Source organism: Vigna unguiculata, chromosome 4 (genome assembly GCF_037176805.1).
Source record: "Vigna unguiculata cultivar grain cowpea cultivar isolate G323 ecotype 2 chromosome 4, ASM3717680v1, whole genome shotgun sequence".
In the NCBI taxonomy this organism is placed as follows: domain Eukaryota; kingdom Viridiplantae; phylum Streptophyta; class Magnoliopsida; order Fabales; family Fabaceae; genus Vigna; species Vigna unguiculata.
In genome coordinates, this window is record NC_140795.1 from 32,551,814 (window position 1) to 32,572,638 (window position 20,825).

General features: G+C 31.3%; 1 protein-coding gene and 1 pseudogene across 1 annotated transcript; one reads left to right on the forward strand and one right to left on the reverse strand.

Annotated features, from left to right (window-relative positions):
* Positions 1 to 9,363: 9,363 nt before the first annotated feature.
* Positions 9,364 to 12,649, forward strand: LOC114181332 (tetraspanin-6-like). Its single transcript, XM_028067757.2, has 3 exons — positions 9,364 to 9,968; positions 11,912 to 12,231; positions 12,444 to 12,649. Exons 1-3 carry the CDS (start codon positions 9,477 to 9,479, stop codon positions 12,481 to 12,483), a joined length of 852 nt encoding a protein of 283 aa, XP_027923558.1. The 5' UTR covers positions 9,364 to 9,476; the 3' UTR covers positions 12,484 to 12,649.
* Positions 12,650 to 17,623: 4,974 nt separating this feature from the next.
* On the reverse strand, positions 17,624 to 19,186 carry LOC114180641 (uncharacterized; annotated as a pseudogene).
* Between the last annotated feature and the right edge of the window lie 1,639 nt (positions 19,187 to 20,825).

Below are 20,825 nucleotides of genomic sequence, written 5' to 3' on the forward strand. Positions count from 1 at the left end.
TGAAATTAATTAGCTAATAACTAAAGTGATCAGAGTTCAACTTACCCTTCAATATAAGGGGCGATGTAAATTCTTTTCTTGGATTCATGAATCCACTGTTGAATATATCTTTGAGTGTGCATTGATCTATCCCAAACTTTTGTATAATTTGAGGCTCAAAACCATAAATATCAATGTGCCCTGCATTGACAATTAATTCATTTAGATACCTACATCCATACAAATTCAGAAGGCTAAGGTTGATTTCAAAAAACATAGATAAATTCAAAATCTAAATTTAGAGTGCACTCACATAACCCAAAGTTGAATGACTGTAATGTTCGACATTTGATTACCTTGGATTATTTCTAATAAATCTGACGTGTTCACATACAAAGTTATATTGCCATTGTCAACGCCAAATATTATTGCATCCCAAGGAATGGGAAAAGGTTCTTAGTACAATTCAAAAAAAAAGCCACAATCAACCCCTGAATTAGATTACCATTCTGGTGAGGTATGGGCTCGAGCTCGGGCTCATCCTCGGGTTCATCATCAGGCTTATCCTCGGGCTCAAGGCTTGCATGAGTTGCAATTGGGGACTTTTGCCTAATCCTAGGGTCCTACAAAACATATTAACAAACTTAAACATGAGGTGTGTTAAAAGTTATGTACAAATGTAATTAAGAAAAACATATCGTCTTTGTTTGACTTAATTAATTCTTTTGGCCATGAGATAAATGTTCCAAGTGTGTCTCCCACTACTTGCACTTCCATTGTGGGCACTGGTACTGGAGTAGTGGCATCTCTAATGTCTTCAACCACCACTCTAGCCAAATCAGCTGGCATTGGCATAGTGTGCATGGTGGACCCTCCTAAATAGACTCTCCCAATGGCCACAAAATGAGGAACACCTCCAACAAACAACTTACAACGATAGGAGATATCAGTCTCTATGTCCTCATCTTCATCCTCTACATCACAACTACCTTTGGTTCTATGAAAATTCATTTCATCTAGATTCAACACATTATGGTGGATGGATATGGACTCCCATCGTTGCTCCCACTCGCGCCTTAAATCTTCAGTAACTTGTCTCCTTATTTGCTGAGAAAAATGCTCCATCATCTCTTGAGTCATAGGTGTCGTAGAAATGTTGGGTCGAGGATATGATCCAAAATATTATCTCACACCCACACCAAAACTAGTAGTACGCACAGGACCAGGGTGTTCTTCAATACCAATAACAATGGTCAATATGTCACGACGACCTTGAGAGACAAAATTATCCAGTGAACTTTGCTCTTCAAGTTCATTCCTTAAGAAAGAATACATTGTCACTTATAATACAAATTAAAATAAATATTTAATTGCTACATCATTTGTATTATAACTTACAATTCTTTTAGTAATCATCATTGATTTCTCATATATCATTTGTCCTCCTGCTTTGGTACGAGCCATTTTCTATTTCTCAAATCATACTTTTATCTACTTCTGTCACATGATCCCAATTAGTTTCTAAAATGGACACCTTTGATCGAGCTAAGACACCCAAATAACTAACAAAATCATTTTGATTGGGTCCTTTAGCTCTTCTTGTGCAAGGGTCTATTTCAACTTGAACGTTACCCTAAGTCAATCGTTTAAGAGCTAGATGTTTCATACGTGTAGCTTCTTAAGTCTTCTTGGATGACTCTACCATCATTTAAGAAACTATTCAACGTCATTCTCATACACATTAGTGATTCGACTAGCATGCACCCAACTCTGATCCATTACTACACAACATAAAAAGCTCGTTTATACTTGCATTCAATATTCTCCAATTATCCAAATGAACAGTTGAAGTTTATAAGAATGATTTTCTTGATGATTGAAAAACATTTTTAAATCATTGATTGAAAAACACTTAAACTAATTTCTAAAAACATTGTCGAGGGTCGGACACCTTCGAACTTAACCAACACGTTCAATAATAATCGTAAACACACATCAACAAATACAATCTTAATTAGATGTTCAATTAAGATTTAAATTTAATTATAATAAATATAAGACATTAAAATTATATAAAATTTGAAAAAAATAACCGTTAGGAGATGAAATTTTTTTCCTAAAGTGAGTATGTTTACTTCAGACCACCAATGCAAGTAAAGCAACACTTAGAGGGGCCTTGAACAACCCAACAAATGGCAACGACAACAGATGGATGGAGGGATAAGTGGCGGCAGCGAGAATGGGGGTTTTCACGAAACAACCTCCTCCCCAAAAGCCCACACCAAGGTGCAACAGCATGAGACGACCAATGTCGGAGACCCCTCGACAACGCGACCATGAGATGGAGGTAGAATGGTAGTGCGAGGGCAAGCGACGACAACAAGGGGCGCGACGCTCTGACCAAACCACAACGTTTGAGAACCCGCACAAGTGCTCTAACTTCGGGAGGCAACTAACGGTGGACGAAGCTCCCCAGCGGCGTGGCTGTGCGGTGGAAGTAGAGTTTCGAACCAGCGGCGACATTTGCGTGAATGAGGCTGCTCGAGCGGAGAGTGGTGTGTGCAAACGGTGGCTTTTACGTGAATGGGTTAAGGGAACAAGGGTTTGCACTAATGGCTGCTTGGACGACGTCAGAACAACCTCAATGCGGAGGAGTGGAGTGGAGGAAGAAGAAGCGAGCACAACAATGTAGTGCGAAGACGAAAAAGAGAAATGAGGGGGAAACCTAGGCTGGAATAAAATGAGGTACTACATCGGTTCTAATATTTAACCGATGTAGTATGAGGTGTTGTGCAATAATATAAGGTTATTCAATTTTTTTTAAATGGATGTTACATTGGTTATCAGAGTAACCGATGTAATAAAGTTCCCATTATTTTCAAAAATGCAATCGCGCATTACGCTAAATCAGTTTTCGTGTAATTCTTGTAATATCTTGTTGTAGTATACAATTTCTACACTAGTGACACCATTATAAATATATAAGATTTATTTATAAATTCAATTAAAATAAAGAAATTATAAACATACAACTTTTTTCAAACCTTTCTAAGATCCATTATAGAAAATTAATTCTACTTGATTCCTATACCATTCCTTTACTCATGCTTTCCAATCATGTACCAACACTCTACACCAAATGAATTCAAACTTTAAAACTTTGATATTTTATTTGTGATCAAAATCATCATAAAAATATTTTAAAGGTATATTATACAATTGAATATGTTCAAAGATCATGCTTATATATATTTTAATACAATATTTTTTATTTCTCTTCAAACCGAAAGACATAAATATTTTATTAAACATAAAATATTCAAATATCTTATGCTTTTATATCACAATAACACTGCTACACTAGTGATTTGAAAGAAAAATTAGAAGGCTTAATACCTAATTTCGTCCTCTAATTTTATTCGAATTCTTAAATAGATCCCTAATTATTCATTTGTTCAATTTAGTCCTCCAATTTCTTATAAATGTTGAATTTAGTCATTTTCGTTAAATTGACATTAACGCCATTTATGTATAGTTCTATGTGTCATGTTATTGTCACATGTTTCAATTTATTTCCCTTATTTATAATTTAGATTTAATTTGGTCCTCTTTGTCACAACCAAAATCGTGATGAGACGACTAACCAAAAAAAAAGTTTTTGTAAAAACAGGGTTTGGAGTCGCCACCATAGTTATTATAGGAAACTATGGAAAATCATGAAAAAAGAGCAAGGTCTGCGAAAAACAAGATTTTGGGTCCGGGAGTCGGTTACGCGTGGGGAAGATATTAGCACCCCCACAACGTCCGTCCTAAGACGGTTACCTTTAATTAAATGTGCAACAGTTATGTGGTTTTTCAAAATATTTATTTTTCCCAAAAAATAATATAAAAGGGTGTACAAAAGAAACAAATATATTTTTTTATCTTTTAGGGCCCGACGAGGATTAATCCTCGCTCCTACGTATCTCCATGTGAATGGAGAATCAAGGTTACGTAGTTCTTACTGAAAAACTATTTGAAAAATGATTTAATTTGTTTTATAATTTTGAAAACTTTTTTATTTATATTTTAGTAATTGGTGTCACGTAACGCGAGCGGTCAGATAGACACTTGAAATAAATTCTTTTTTTCTAATCTTTTATTTTTTATTAATCATTTATAAATTTTTAATATATCTTTTTAAAGTTATATTAAAGTACTTGTGGATGTCATTGCGATGTGAGCAACCGAATAGATATAGAATAATAAACAAAGAAAAATATTTTTTATATTTTTAGATCATTTGTATATATTTTTAGAAAAAACAAAAGTCTAAATTGGATGTCATGCGATGCAAGTGGTCGGGCAGACAATAAAGAAAGGAAAAAATATTTTTTATGATTAAAAAAAGAATGAAAATTGAAAAAAAAAACTAAATTAAAGAAATGAAAGAATTGAGAGTGGCGTACCTTAAAAAAGTTCCAATATCTCCTCACCTTTTCTCTTTTTTTTTTTTTTGCATCCTTTTCTAATATTTTTGTGTTTGTTTTTCCAATAGAGATAAAGATGAGAGGTGTCTATGTGGATGGTAATGAGATAAAGAGAGAGTGTAGAGAATGTTTTCTTTTTTTTTTCTACCTCCTTCAATATGTTTTTTTAAAAGAGACATAAAGAAGGAGGTGTGTATGTGAGAGTGGTGATGTGAAAGAATTAGAGTAGTGTCGAGAATCTCCTTTTTCGGTTTTTTCTTTCAGTTATGATAGAGTGCGTATTTATACTCGTACCTTGCAATATCAATGCAATCTCAGCCTTAATTGTAATGAACAATATAAGGAAGGAATTGGTTATGATAGCAACACATTATGGGAATCAAATCATAGTAAATCAGAGCACAAAATCAATCCCAAATTAGTAATATTGATTCTAACCATTAACAAATCAGAGCACAAAATCAATCCCAATTAGTAATATTGATTATAACCATTTGAAGAAATATTTCTTCTAATTATTAGAATCATATCACTAATTACTCTTCCAAGAGCAAGGGTAGAAAGCAGGTTGAGGTTGAGTTGTTGGGCTAATGAGAAGGAATGTGATAATTAATAACAAATTGGGCTATTCCCTCTTTATTCCTTTTTTTTTCTTTTTTTTTCATCTCTCTTTCTTTTCTTTTTTTTTTCTAAAATTAAAGTTTGAAAATCTTTAAAGAAAATAATGTTTCACATTTTTTTTATTTTTTTGTATTTTTTTTTAAATAAATTTATTTACCCGGATGAAATTGGGTGTTGACAACTGTCCCTCTTTACTTAGATTTTACTAGATAATATGAAAATTTGATTTTTTCATATTATCATAAGTAAAGATAAAAACACTAATTTCGTTCGGATTTCAAAAGAAGACAAATTTGAAGATAGACTTGACCATTCAAAAGGAGATGGTCTGCATTTGAAAGGAACTAGGTGACCATTACCAAGTAGAGGGTCCCAATTCTACACACATTTTTTTTTTACTTTTTGAAATATAAAAAGAGCAATCCCGAGGAGAGTGGCTATATTTAAAGGATTCAACGACCATTACCATATAGAGGGTCCCAATCCGAAAAACCAATTTTTTTTTGTATTTTGACTTTTAAAAAAAAGATTAGACCAATCCTCAAGAAAGGGTCTATATCTAAAAAAACCGATGACCATTACCATGTAGAGGGTCATCATCTGACAAAAGAAAATCAATGACCATTGCCTCGCAGAGGGTCTTGATTTAAAGAGATCGATGATCATTGCCTCGTAGAGGGTCTTGATGTAAGGAGATTGATGAACATTGCCTCGCAGAGGACCTCGATGTGACATAAGAAATCAATGACCATTGCCTTGCAGAGGGTCTTGATGTAAGGAGATCGATGACCATTGCCTCGTAGAGGGTCTCAATGTGACAAAAGAAATCAATGATCATTGCCTCACAGAGGGCCTCGATGTGACATAAGAAATCAATGACCATTGCTTTGTAGAGGGTCTTGATGTAAAGAGATCGATGACCATTGCCTCGCAGAGGACCTCGTTGAGCAAAACCATGACCATTGCTTTGCAGAGAGTCTTGATGTGACATAGGAAATCAATGACCATTACCTCGTAGAGGGTCTTGATGTGAACATAAGGAAATCAATGACCATTGCCTTGCAGAGGGTCTTGATGTATAAAAGGAGAACATGAATTTTGCTTTTGAAGTGTCGACAAACACCACGTGAATGCCTAATGTTTTTTAGACTTAAACAAAAAAAAAATCATTGCTGACTCTTTTTTTGAAATGATTTTCAATGATTTTGTGGAGTATGATGGATGATTTGATGATGCATGAAATGTTATGATTTTCTTTTTGAAACTATATGATATGCTTGCATAGATGCGTGAATGCATGAGTGGAATTTGCTCGTTTTTTCATTTTTCATTTCTTCATAAATCTAAGAAATGTTGGAGGAGTTATGCATATACACACGTTATGAATCATTAATGATGTATGACATGCTATGATTTTCTTTTTAAACTTAGACGATGATGCATGCATGGATGCGTGGATGCATGGATGCATGGGTGAAATTTGCTTTATTCAAAAAGATGAATTACTCATGTATGCATGCCTTGGTATGATGTATGGATTTTTCTTTTGCATTTTTTTGAAAACAAATTCGAATTAATTCCCATTTCATTTTTATTTCTAATTCATGGAGTCATTCTACTTTGATTTTTTTTTTTACTTTTCTAAATCATTTCCTTGGTCTAATCAATTTACTAACAAACACTTTTTTAATCATTTCTTTGAAACACTATTTGAATGACATGCATGAAATTGCCAAGGGCTTGAAAAGGTTTGGATGAGGTGATGAAGATTAACTAGGGAGTTGCCCCAATTTGAATTGGTCTCGGGGCACAAAATGTGTTTGGGCTTTCCCTAGTTACTGACGGTGTGAAGAAAATGATGGGGATTTAAAAAAATTTGCCCCTGGTGTGAGAGCCAAGGATGGTCTTCGGGTGCAAAAGCGTGTTTGACTTTTCCCAAATGAGGAGATTAAAAAATGATAGGGGCTTCACAAGTTGCCCCCAATGTGATCACAATCTTCAATATAAATAAATGCCCCAATTCAAAATGAATGATGAGAATATATGAATCACAAACAAAGTGACTGCCCCAATTTGGGTTTGGGATTAATAAAGATGGACTATGTTAAGGTTGGTCAAGGTTTAGGCTTAGAGCGGAGGATACTGTAGGAGCAAAGATGAAGTTTCATGAAGAATGAATTGAAAGGAGACAACCCAAATTTAACCAGATTTCTTGATTGCTTGTGCTGAATTTGGAGCTTTGAAAACATGTAAACCAAACATAAATTGCCCCAATGTTTAAAAGAAAATATCTGAACACACTTTTTCAATCCCTTTTTTTTATATTTTTTTTAGAACAAACCTGTTAGAAAATCAAAATTTTCCTCCAAATTAAAACCTTCGAAAGATAACAACCAATCTTTGATCTGTGTGGACTTTATTAGGCTTGTATCATGGCCAAGGTTAGGGGTATGGCTATAAATGATAGTAAAGGTCCAAAAAGTGATATACACATACAATTATTCCAAATATAAAAAAAATAAAAAAACACATACCAAAAAAAAAATGAGAAAAAAAAAATATGAAGAAAAACCACATCAATTTTGCACATCCAAATAAATGGTCTGACTCTCTAGCATCACCACTGGAGCCGCCACCTGTCGCAACCGAAATCGCGATGAGACGACGAACAAAAAAAAATTGTAAAAACAGGGTTTGGAATCGCCACCATAGTTATTATAGGAAACTATGGAAAACCATGAAAAGAGAGCAAGGTCTGCGAAAAACCAGATTTTGGGTCCGGGAGTCGGTTACGCGTGGGGAAGGTATTAGCACCCCCACAACGTCCGTCCTAAGACGATACCTTTAATTAAATGTGCAACAGTTATGTGGTTTTTCAAAATATTTATTTTTCCCAAAAAATAATATAAAAGGGTGTACAAAAGAAACAAAAATATTTTTTTATCTTTTAGGGCCCGACGAGGATTAATCTTCGCTCATACGTATCTCCATGTGAATGGAGAATCAGGATTACGTAGTTCTTACTGAAAAACTATTTGAAAAATTATTTGAAAAATGATTTAATTTGTTTTATAATTTTGAAATTTTTTTTATTTATATTTTAGTAAAATTGGTGTCACGCAACGCGAGCGGTCGGATAAACACTTGAAATAAATTCTTTTTCTCTAATCTTTTATTTTTTTTCTTAATCATTTATAAATTTTTAATATATTTTTTTAAAGTTATATTAAAGTACTTGTGGATGTCATTGTGACGTGAGAACCCGAATAGATATAAAATAATAAATAAAGAAATTTTTTTTTTTTATTTTTAGATCATTTGTATATATTTTTAGAAAAAACAAAAGTCTAAATTGGATATCATGCGACGCGAGTGGTCGGGCAAACAATAAAGAAAGGGAAAAAAATTCTTTATGATTAAAAAAAGAATGATAATTGAAAAAAAACTAAATTAAAGAAATGAAAGAATGGAGAGTGACGTAGCTTAAAAAAGTTCCGATATCTCCTCACCTTTTCTCTTTTCTTTTTTTGTTTGCATCCTTTTCTAATATTTTTGTGTTTATTTTTTCAATAGAGATAAAGATGAGAGGTGTCTATGTGAGTGGTAATAAAATATTAAAAAAAAAATTATATATCAAATCACTCCATCTAAATATTCAAATTATTTTATTTTTACTTTTACATAAAAATAATTCTTATTTAAACTTATAATATTTTAAAAATATTAAAAAATATAAATATAAATTGACAATTGTCACATTAAATATTTAAAAATTACAAGTGTCACTTTACATTTAAAATTTTAATATTTAAAAAAATTATAAATTTAAATAGGAATTGTTTTATGTAAAAATGTAAAAAATATAATTTAAATATTTTGGTGGAATAATTTGATACATAAATATTGAAAAAATATTTTAACATGTTTACATAAGTTACATAAGTTTTGTAATAGACTCTAATAGAATCATTATTATGATTCTTAGACTATAATTTGAAAAATATAATACGAAACATTTTATTATGAATATTTTTAATTGAAATTGCAGACATGTTTAAGTTATACACAAATCAAAGAAATATTTACAAAAATAGTTCTTAATATATATAATATATATATTTCAGATTGGTACTCCAAGGAATAGCTTAGTAGCTAAGAATGGGAAGTAGAATTTGGCAATCGTTATCACATGAGAAAAGATAATATTATAAGTTGCGGAATCTGAGTCGAAAGCACACAGAGAAAAGACGATAAGAATAATGTTGAAATTCTGGAAGCTTTATTCAGTGACCCAGACAAGTAAAAACAAAACGCTTCCAATGGCACGTCCTTTTAAAACCAACAACAAAAATCACAATCACACCACAGGGAAAGAGTGAGAGAAAGAAAGCTTAAGAAACGAAGGAGATGCAACGGTTCAGCAACACAGTGATCGGATTCTTGAACTTCTTCACTCTGTTGGCATCAATACCCATAATCGGAGCAGGTCTATGGATGGCAAGGAGCAACACAAGTTGTGAGAATTTTTTCCAAACGCCACTGTTGGTGATAGGGTTTGTGGTGCTTGTGATTTCCCTCGCCGGTTTCGTAGGGGCGTGCTTCCATGTGGCATGGGCATTGTGGGTGTACTTGCTCATCATGGTGTTGCTCATTAGTGCCCTTTTTGGTTTGACCATATTTGGGTTCGTTGTGACTGAGCAGGGTGGGGGAGTGGAAGTGCCTGGTAGGGCTTACAAGGAGTACCATCTTCAACGCTATTCGCCATGGTTCAGGAATCGGATCCAGGATCCTCAGTATTGGAGCACCATTAGAAGCTGCATTTTGGGCTCCAAGACATGTTCCAAGCTTGCCCTTTGGACCCCTCTTGATTACATGCAGAGGGATATGTCCCCCATTCAGGTTTGCAAAATAATTAGGGTTAATTATTTTTTGTCTCAGAAGTTTGATTCAAAATTGGAATTCGTCATGTTCGAAACTTGATATATTTTAATTTTTAAACTTTAAAAATAATGAATGTAATCCTTTCAACCCAATGATTTTAATTTTTTTAATCTGTCGAACGAGTTTTATGTTAATATTGAGGGTTGTTTACATCCTTTGACACATTCTCGGTTCAATATCTAGTAAATATGTTCGATACCATAAAAAATATTAACAAAATTGGATTAAAAAGACTATACATTATTCATTTTTAAAGTTTAAGAATAAAAATTTATCAAAGTTTTCGACATAGACGAATTCCAATTTTGGATACCTAACCCAAATAAATATTATGAATTCACCAAAATCTATTGTTTTTACTATATTTAATAGTCGCACGTTGTTAGAAATCGATACATATGTTTATATATGTAGGTTGTTTAAAGTAATTTAAGTTGGTTTTCACTCGTGACAACCAATTTCATGTTATTCTCTTCTTTTACTCTTATGATGATAATGAATGATAAGGAGATATATACTTTCTTGAGAAAAAAAAAATTTGATATGACACTATATTCTATTAAAAACCCTAAAAATTCAGTTATTATTTATTACTCTCGTTTTATTAAGTGAAGGGAATATGTATACTAAGAAGAAAGAACGTGAAGATGTGAGATTTTAATTAAACCTCTTGAATGTTCGAATTGTTTTGTTTTTAAATGTCTTCTTTTTGGTGTTTGCTCACAACATTATCTCTTTTCCACAAAAGAGATTCCCCATTGAATCTTTATCGCTTGCATCAAATTCGGAGAAATCGGGCATTATATACTCATCATAAAAGAATAGAAAAAGTATACCCCCTCTATTTTAAAATACTATATTTTACACTGAACATTGATTCACATGCTCAATGGCATATTAAATGTTTTTTATTCCATTTTTTTTTCTGTCTATCAAATTTCCAACCTTCAATAGTTACAAGCAATTTATTTACGAAAACAAGACACTTTAATCTTTCTTTTTATGCTAACTTACTTGTTTCTTAATATTTTTAGTCTATGTAAAGACTTGAACATCAATAATTCTAGAACGAAGAAAGTACTAATTAAAAAATTATTTAAATAATATAATAATACAAGCTCTTTTAGTTTTCAATCCACTAAAAAGAAATATTAAAAGCAATATCAATTAAAAGATTGTTATTTTGGAAATGATTTCACCAAAAATTGAACTTGTTATAAATTTGTTCATATTCCAAACTGATGTCCCTAAGAATATATAAATCAAGAAAAGTAATTAAAATCATGTACTCAAACACAGTTTTTGGAAGAGTTTGTTTTGAAAAAAAAAAAAACTATATATTAAATAAAAGGTAACTCTGACAATTTTATTTTACGATTCTCAATAAAACTTAACTGACAAAAAGTGTATGCGAAAAGGACTATGTTCGGAAATGTATTTCTAGCATTTCTTGCAGAATAATATTGCAATGAATTTTTTTTCTTGTTTGCTGGTCACTAATCAAACTAATTAACAGAAACTTCAGTAGAAATCAAAAAAAAAAAACAGAAACTAATACTTATTAGGACACCCGTACTTTGACAGCCAACAAATATATTATTTTATCTTTTGATTTTTTTTCTTTTTACAAATATAAAAAAAAAAGTTAATTTTTTCAATAATTAAAATACCTTAAGTTGTCAAGTGATGTAGTAGTGTAAAATAAAATGAACAAACTTTGGACAACTAAATTTTAATAAACTTTTTTTATAATTTAAGGTATTAATCTTTTGAGTGATTTTCTATTTTTAATTTTTTTATATTTTAAATTATTTAAAAGATGATATATCAGAAAAAGTTGTGAAAAATTTAGTTGTTAAAAAATATTTTTTTAAACTTATTATTATTGTTTAACAATGCAGTCCGGGTGTTGCAAGCCACCAACGTCGTGCAGTTACAACGAGGAAAGCGTTACAGTGACGCAAGATCCAGATTGCTACCGTTGGAACAACGCTCCGACACTGCTATGTTACGATTGCGAGTCTTGCATGGGTGGTGTGCTGGAAAACATGAGAAGGGACTGGCACAACATCTCTGTTCTTAACGTTGTCGTTCTTGTTTTTCTCATAGGGATTTATTCCATTGCCTGTTGTGCTTTCAGAAACGCAAGAAGAGCTCAAACTGATTATCCTCACGGTCACAACCGCATGACCAAAGTTAAACCCAGATGGGATTACTATTGGTGAGTCCATTGCACTTTTTAATTCTTCTGTTTATATTAGCTATTTAGAAAAACCTTCTAATATAATAATAATGAAAAATTATTCATGAACATGTTTGTTTGTTGGAAATGTTAATGTTCCAGCTTTTTGTACATGTGACACCCACATGAACATGCCCAGATCTACCTTTTGACTGCAAACTAATGGTTTTGGTGTCTGGTTTTTGTTGCAGTTGGAGATGGTGGTATAACAAGAAGGAGGAGCTTTTTTGAATTTATGCATGCAATAACCATCACTGTGTTCTTGATTACTCAAAAAGGGAGGACAATTTTCTGCTTTCTCAGTAAATGCCCTATGTTTTTACATCATCACAATATTGTACAAATCCTGTTGCTTTTTCTCAAAAAGATTATAACAGATCTCTGCCTTTCCACTTTACTTTAATTTACACATTTGCTTTTTAATTTTTCAGCACCTGTCAATAACTAATTTCCTCTAATGAATAACTGTGTTTTACAACATTTTTCTCTCTCGTTAATTAGTAACCTGTTCTGCATTTGACATTTTTTTTTATTCCCTTCAAATATTGTTTCTTAATTTAATTTTGATGTTAACACTATCAGAAAAAACGTATCTAAATAACTACTAGTGTCGGTATACGATATTAAAACTATGGACTCTAATTTGTTACAAACCTAACTAGCATCAGTTTGGCCAATGTTAAGTCATTAATAATTTAAATTAAAATAAATGTCGGCTTGGCTGACACTAAATCGTTTTTATTTTAAAAATTTTGTGTTGGCTTGGCCCCACTAATGAGAGTAACTTGAAAAAATAAAATTATACAATACCTTTATGTTCAAAATGAAAAAAAATAAGTGAAAATTATAATGAATAAGAAGATGAGTGTGGATAAAAAAGATGAGTATGAATGAAGGTGATGAGAAAAAGAATGTGGATGAAGGAGAAGAAAAAAAAAATTAAATAAAAGATATGTGTTATGAAAAAGAGGAGTCTGGACGAAGGAGATGAATATGTGGATGAAGGAGATCAGAATGAAAATATGATTCTGAGGGGATTTATTAATTTGAACGAAGAATATGAGTGGGTCGGATTTATATAAACTGAGAGAAAAAAATTATGAGTAACGAGATTTTTCATCTTTAAATTAAAAATAATCTACGGTCCATGTTTAATACGAAGAACACACAAATTTAAAGTATATAACTTAGCGTCAACTAAGATTACACTAACTTAAATAAATATAAATACTAAAAATAAATTAAATAAATATAAATACTAAAAATAAATGAGGTTATCATTCACTAAATTCACATTATCTTAATTCTTTGTATACTTTTATAATTAACATCCATTATGCATATGCTAAATAAATAAAATATTAAAAACAAATAAGACCAGTGTACTAAACCGACACTAACCTTATTTATTTTAGTTTTTCATTTATATTTAGTTTCAACTTAGTGATAATAACTTAAATAAATATAATATTAAAGTTAAATAAGTTTAGCATTTATTAAATTGATATTGACCTTATTTATTTGGATAATGATAGAATGTCTCACTTATTTTTGACCAAATTTTTACCCGCCTACGTGGCATGGGTTATTTTATTATTTTTAAATCATACGGTAATTGGAGGCGGCGTCTTAGGTATTTTTTCGTCATGTGTACGCGCGGTGAATTGGGGAAACATTTTAAAAAAATATAGTGCGTTGGTTCAGTTTTCCCTCGTCCTTCTCCTTCCCCGCAACGTTCTTCTTCGACCAGGTTACACAAACACATAGGTATTTGTTCCCAAAAAGTTTTTTCTTCCCCAAAAGGCTATTCTTCCATAAAGGTTGTTGTTGTGGGTAGCAGTCGAAGCGGATAACGGACTTCTCGAGAGTGGTTCGGGTTGTTAGAGGCAGCGGGTTCGGCGAAAACTAGTGGGTACCGTTCGGTGCATTGCTTGGGCGCACTCTTGGTGGCGTAGTTCTTGGTTCATTAAAGGCCATTCACACAAGGAAATTTTCCCGATAGGTTATCATCCAAAACCCCTGTTTGAAGACGGTTAGTTCCGAAATGGTTATTGGTTGAATGTATGGCTTTGATTCCATTGTAGAATGATTTTTCTTCACTTGAAGTCATTGTTTAATTTGCGAATGTGGTTGAAGATTGTGTATGTGGTTTAATGTGGTTTTCTTTTACTTCGTTGCTTCTACATTATTGATTTGTGGTTGAACAGTTTAGCATCTTCTGCCATGAGAATTCATAACTGCAGTGAAACCCCAAAAACAATCCAACACCAAAGCATGCATTTAAAATAAGTGAACTGCATACTCCAGAATCAGACAAAAAATATTAAGGTAGAAAATCTTTAGCTTACTTTCTTAGGCTACGGAAGAGAAGAAAGAATTTGGGCCTCATCAACAGTGCCCAATATAGTAGGAAGATCTATAGCCGAAAAGATAAGAGATTGTTGGATTTGTGAAGTAATTTTTGATTCCCATCATAACAGATTGTTGGATTTGTGAAATAATTTTTGATTCCTTGATTTGTGAAGTGTATTTTTGTTGAATTTCGTTTGTTGTGATTCCTTATTGTATTATTATTAAATTTTTATAGGTTGTTAATGAATCATGGCTGGAAAGAGTAGAAAAGAGAAAGTTGTAGAAGAGGAACGAGTGAGTGTTTTCAAATGATGTTTTTCATGCAAAATTTCAAATTGTGATATGAATAGTTAATAATGTAGTGTCTTTTTTATTTTCATTGAAAGGTACGATTAATTAATTTTGTGCACACAAAATATATTGTTCAAATGAATAATTTGTTGACCGATGCACACCGTTCACGGATTAGAGAGACACCTTTCAAATAGTGTTTGGAGTTGGAGAGATCTTTAGATATTTGTACTCCTTTAATTCAGCAAATGGTTTGTCGATGGGATTCATGTGAACAATCTTTTCGTGTCTGGCAGCATTTTGTGCCCTTTGGTGTTGTTGATGTATGTATGAGTTTGGGGTTGAGTGTACTTGGGGAGGAGGTTGAGTTTGATGGTTATGGTTGTGGTTGTGTTGGTTCATTATTTAGTGGTGAAAGTATAACAATTAAAGATATTGTTAAACTAATTAGTTATACAATAGGCACTGAGCAGGATGATGTTAATAGTGTTTCCCGCTTGTATATATTATTGTGTTTTGTTGTCTTGTACTTTCCGAGAAATTCAAAATCAATATGTAATATGCCATTTAGGATATTAGACAATCTTGATAGTTTGGTGAACTATAATTGGGCTGGGGCAGTTCATAAATTTTTGGTTAATGGACTGAGTCGTGCTCATTTGGTGGATTGCAAGCAAAAAAATCAACATTAAATCTTCAAAGCGTTTATGACTTAGTTATGCTTTTAGAAATAATCTAACAATATTTGCATATATAACAGATAATCAGAAGTAATAATATACACATTTGTTTCCTTGTTCTTACAAACATAGATATTATAATTAGTGTAAATAATATTCCATCCATTTGATTTTATCTAGAGAGATTTGTTATTATGGTTTATTTATAAGTTAATTTAATGCTAAGAATTCTGATGGTCTATCAGACTGAGTATCGCAAGACTTGTTAAAGGCATTGGATGGTCTAATGAACGCCTCATCTTCCACAAAAATCATGTTAGATCGTTTAGATAACTTTTACGTATTCAAATAAATAAAACACTTAAATTATTTGCCATCATCAAAACTCATAGATTGTGTACTATTACTACACCATTTAGTGGGACATATAGGATTAGACCTTGTGTGATCTCAATAGTTAACTTGTAGATCTTCTTATCATCTTTAAATACATATATATATGAATAACATTCTACATTTACATGGATATTAACACTGTATACCTAACCAACCAACAAGATGTTAGATGATTCTAATCTATATAAAGTTTTTACATACTTAATTCAATGATATGTAATATATATTATCATCAAAACACTAAACAATAGATAATCCATTATGTTTATAACTATATTAGATGGTCTAAACCTTAACATTGACTTTTGCTAAGATTAAATGTCTTTAGTTCAGACAAATTTTGTTTCCTTTAATTTGAAATCTTCCAAATTATAAATATTGACTGAGTTCTAGTTATGGGTAAATGTTTTCAGAGTAAAAGTGTATTATTTTTAGTAAAATAATGAAGGCAACTTATTTTGTACCATATTCTTTTAAACAATCCTAGTATGGCATTTCTACTATTGTTATATGTACTTTTGCTTTACTTCAATCGTTTATTTTGTTTAGTATTTTCTGTATTATAAAAGGAAAGAACATCAAATTTTTCTAAGAAGAATTCTTAAAAGCATAGGAACAAATTTTTCGAAGAACAATGTAGAAGAAGTGTTTACTGTTTTAAGAAAAAAAAATATCAAAGTCACGTTTGAAGTGAATTTGTAATATTAGTCCAACATCTCATGTCAAATTAATTGAAACGGGACAAATGAAATAAAGGTTTAGTCTTTGAAGAATTTTTAAATTAAAACTAAGGAACAACTTTTTATCCTTTAAATAATATTTATGAAAAAAATTACTCACAACATTTTTAAGATTCAAAAGATTGGATGAACAATTCTTTATATTTTTCACCATTAAAGAAACTTGATTGTTTTTATCCCAATTCTATATTTATATTTTATAATTCAATAACAATATGGATATATATATATATATATATATATATATATATATATATATATATATCAAAATTATTGCTAATATTAGTAGAAAAAAATAATACAAAATAGACAAAGGAAAATGAATTTTTATGGTTGGAATTGTTTCTACGATAGCTTAATTATTTATAAGAATGTAGAAAGTAAATTGTCTAATGAAGGTTCAATGTTGGAACGTTTGATGATGAATAACCATCATATATATTTTGGATTTCCTTTTTGCAAGAATGAATTGTATGAATCTCTGGATAGATGTAAACAAAATATGTTTAGCTCGCATAACGTAGAAGATGGTTTATTCATTTCCAAAATTGTATTTGTTCCTTTTTCTTCATCTTCATTTCAGTGTGACTTGTAATTCACTATGTACAAGTGTTTCATTATTCATTGTCTTAAATTAGCTTTAAGTTCACACCATTTTCTTTAAAATTAAAAGTATAATTGTTTAATTACATCTTTTTTAGTGTGTTGTCACTGCAAAATTTATTTCATATTCCCAAAAACACATCAACAAGACACAATATAGAAAAAATAACGTCATCATAAACCTAGCGGTGGATCAAAAGTAAAATAACATTAACAAAAATGGTCATGACATAGGATTGTTATTCATGTATTGGAATTATACAACAAACTAAACGAGCTATTACAAAACGATAAATAAATAATTTTACATTAAAACTTCAAATCTTTGTTTCGTATTTGCTCTGTCAAGTAAATGTAGAAATGTCCCATAGCCCCAGTACGAAACTTGTTTTCATATATGGATTCCAGTGTTAGAATTTCGCCATCTTTAATCTTGATAGAACCAGGATTTGGATAGCAAACTGACATTCCAACTAGGTAGCATTTTCGTTTCCTGCTTCTTTTCCTGTTCCGTATTTTGGAATTGAAGTGCATAAAACCCTTCCGTCCTAAGTTAAGTAACCCTATAAATAAAGGGAATTTGTATTGAAGTAGTTAATTTCGTGCAAAGATATAAAACTGTCAACAAGATTTATTACTAATGAATATTTGAAGCTCTAAAATTTGATATATGTTGATCTACATTATGTAGATTACATAGGAACACTAACAAATATAAAATATTACCTGTCCATATAGAGTAACATTGACAACACCGGTGTGCATATGAGCAGTGCCATATATAAGATAACCACCTTTTGTCATTGGGATGTTTGCTTTCTTAACATGAGGGGAGTCAATGTAATGATTTCTTGGGATAGTATACTCGGCCTAGATCAAATTGGGAAATTTATGTCACTCACTTACCAACATAAAAAGTAATTAACAACCTAATATTTTTGTGTGAAAAAAATTGAGTTTCAAGGGTTTTCTCTTCATATGTAAGGTATAGTATATAATAAATAAATCATGTACCTGGCAATCATGAGTTAGTGTAGAACCATTTAATGTTACACGATCAGTTGAATCAAGTATGTAGAACTTAAGAGGCACTTGATGTTCATCCCAATCAACCCACCTTATTTTGTATTTTAGGGAAAGCTTTCTCGTTGGGCCACGAAAACCATTTCTTAATTTGCATTGTAAGTTGTCTTGACAACAAAAGAGTCCTCCTTTATAATTTCTAGACAACAATTGACCATTAATGCCCGTTGTGACATTGTAAAAGTCCTTTGGGATATTTAAAAGCTTACACCTACACTCTGTACAACCTTTTCTATCATGTGTGCCACGTGTATCAATAACCATGATGCTAAACAACCATTTTTCTTTAAACCCATTCTTTATTTTTGTAGGATTACCTACTTCAACTACAAAAGGATCTGGAAGATTTGAGGATGTTCCTCGTGATTCTCCTCCTAAGCCCCAATAGTGTGGAAGCAAAAAACCTTGGCATGCACCATCATTTCTCTCATATTCGATACCGTCGTGAAGGTCTTGAGTTTCTTTAATGTAGTGTGACATGGTAATATTTTCAATATATTTTACAGCAAACCAATGATGAAGGTAAGCTTCATACAAAGGGACAAAATTACCATCTTCATCAACCACTTCAACATCAAAACTCTTGATCCCAATGTGACCCTTTGGAAAGTCAATATCTAATAATGTTTTCACTGCAACTTTTCCTGGTCCCACTTCAATTTCTTTAGAGAAAAAGGTAGCTGACTTGATATGATTTTCATCAAGCTCTAGAATAACAGAGTGTGTTGCATTGAAGAGTAACATCATTATTGATAATAAAAACATTGCTACTTTAGTTATGGTTGCCATATTTACCTGCACATAAACCATTAACATTTATGCCTCCAGGATCATTCATTTGATAATATTGTAGATGATTTAAACAAGAGTTATGAAAAGGCGTGAAGAAAGTAAGATTGAATGAATATGTAAAATAATAGATCATTGACAACAAAAGTAGCATACCGTAGAACAAAAATATAATGGACTCATGATGATGATCATTTGATCTTAGCTGAAGATGTATGAACTTTTAAGGCGGGTAAATTTTTGTGTATATATGAAATTAGTTGTTCATTTTATACATGGTAGATGACTCGATAATGGTGTGTCTGGAGTAGTTAAAAATTCAAACGATTCTTGTTGTCTATTATTGTTGCATGTAAAGGGTGTTTACATATTTAATTTAAACTAAAATTAACATGTGTTGTATTTTTCCTAACAAATCTACAAAACCATTTAAAAACTTTTTTAGCTATTTGTAGGTATAAAAACAACTTCATTAACAAGTTGCTCGAACAAACCAGGTATGGTTTGTTGTGTGTAGGATTTGCCTTTACATAGTTACAATATTTATACACTGTATGAATGTAAGTTTTAATAAATGTAATGTTTAAAAGATGAAACAAAGAATACAAAATTATATAAATGTAATAAAATAGTTTATTCACATTAACATTTAGTCTAAATTTACGTGAAATGTAGTAAGTTTTTAAAACTTAGTATACTTGAATTACGGTCGCATGTTTAATCACGTATTATTTATTTTAAAGATAGAAAATGTTTAAAAAACTTTTCTAATGAATTGTTTAGGCTAATTGGTGAATCTCGAAACCATTGTCTGTTGTATTGGGGGTTGAGTACAGCGTAGAATCTTCTCATAGAGGATTAGGTTAGATTTTTTAGCGAAGAAGCAACGCAAACAACACAACAAATTTTATACCGCTTCACCCAAACTCATTGGCTACTTCTACTTCTCCTTTATGTATTCAACTTAAGATGTTTCACTAAACAATTAATTGATTATAACTGAATCCACTAACCACTCTTGGTAACAAAAAAGTACACAAACAACTCTTAGTAATACCTTCTTAATCTTATGCTGAGATTAAAAATACTCAAAAATTTAAAGGAAAAAAATACTGATAAAGACACCAATTCATCTTCCTTGTCATAGATGCTACACATGGAAAGTTCTTATTTTAATCTTCAAAGCGTTTATGACTTAGTTATGCTTTTAGAAATAATCTAACAATATTTGCATATATAACAGATAATCAGAAGTAATAATATACACATTTGTTTTGATGTTCTTACAAACATAGATATTATAATTAGTGTAAATAATATTCCATCCATTTGATTTTATCTAGAGAGATTTGTTATTATGGTTTATTAATAAGTTAATTTAATGCTAAGAATTCTGATGGTCTATCAGACTCAGTATCGCAAGACTTGTTAAAGGCATTGGATGGTCTAATGAACGCCTCGTCTTCCACAAAAATCATGTTAGATCGTTTAGATAGCTTGTTGTCGCAACAAAATCGCAATTGTACGGTGAAAGTCACCATTATATTTATTTGTAGAAAACTATAGGGATAAACTTGTAATTTCACTTCTTTAATGGGTTGTGGGTATTAAAATAAAGGGCTAAGTTTGTTTGAGAATA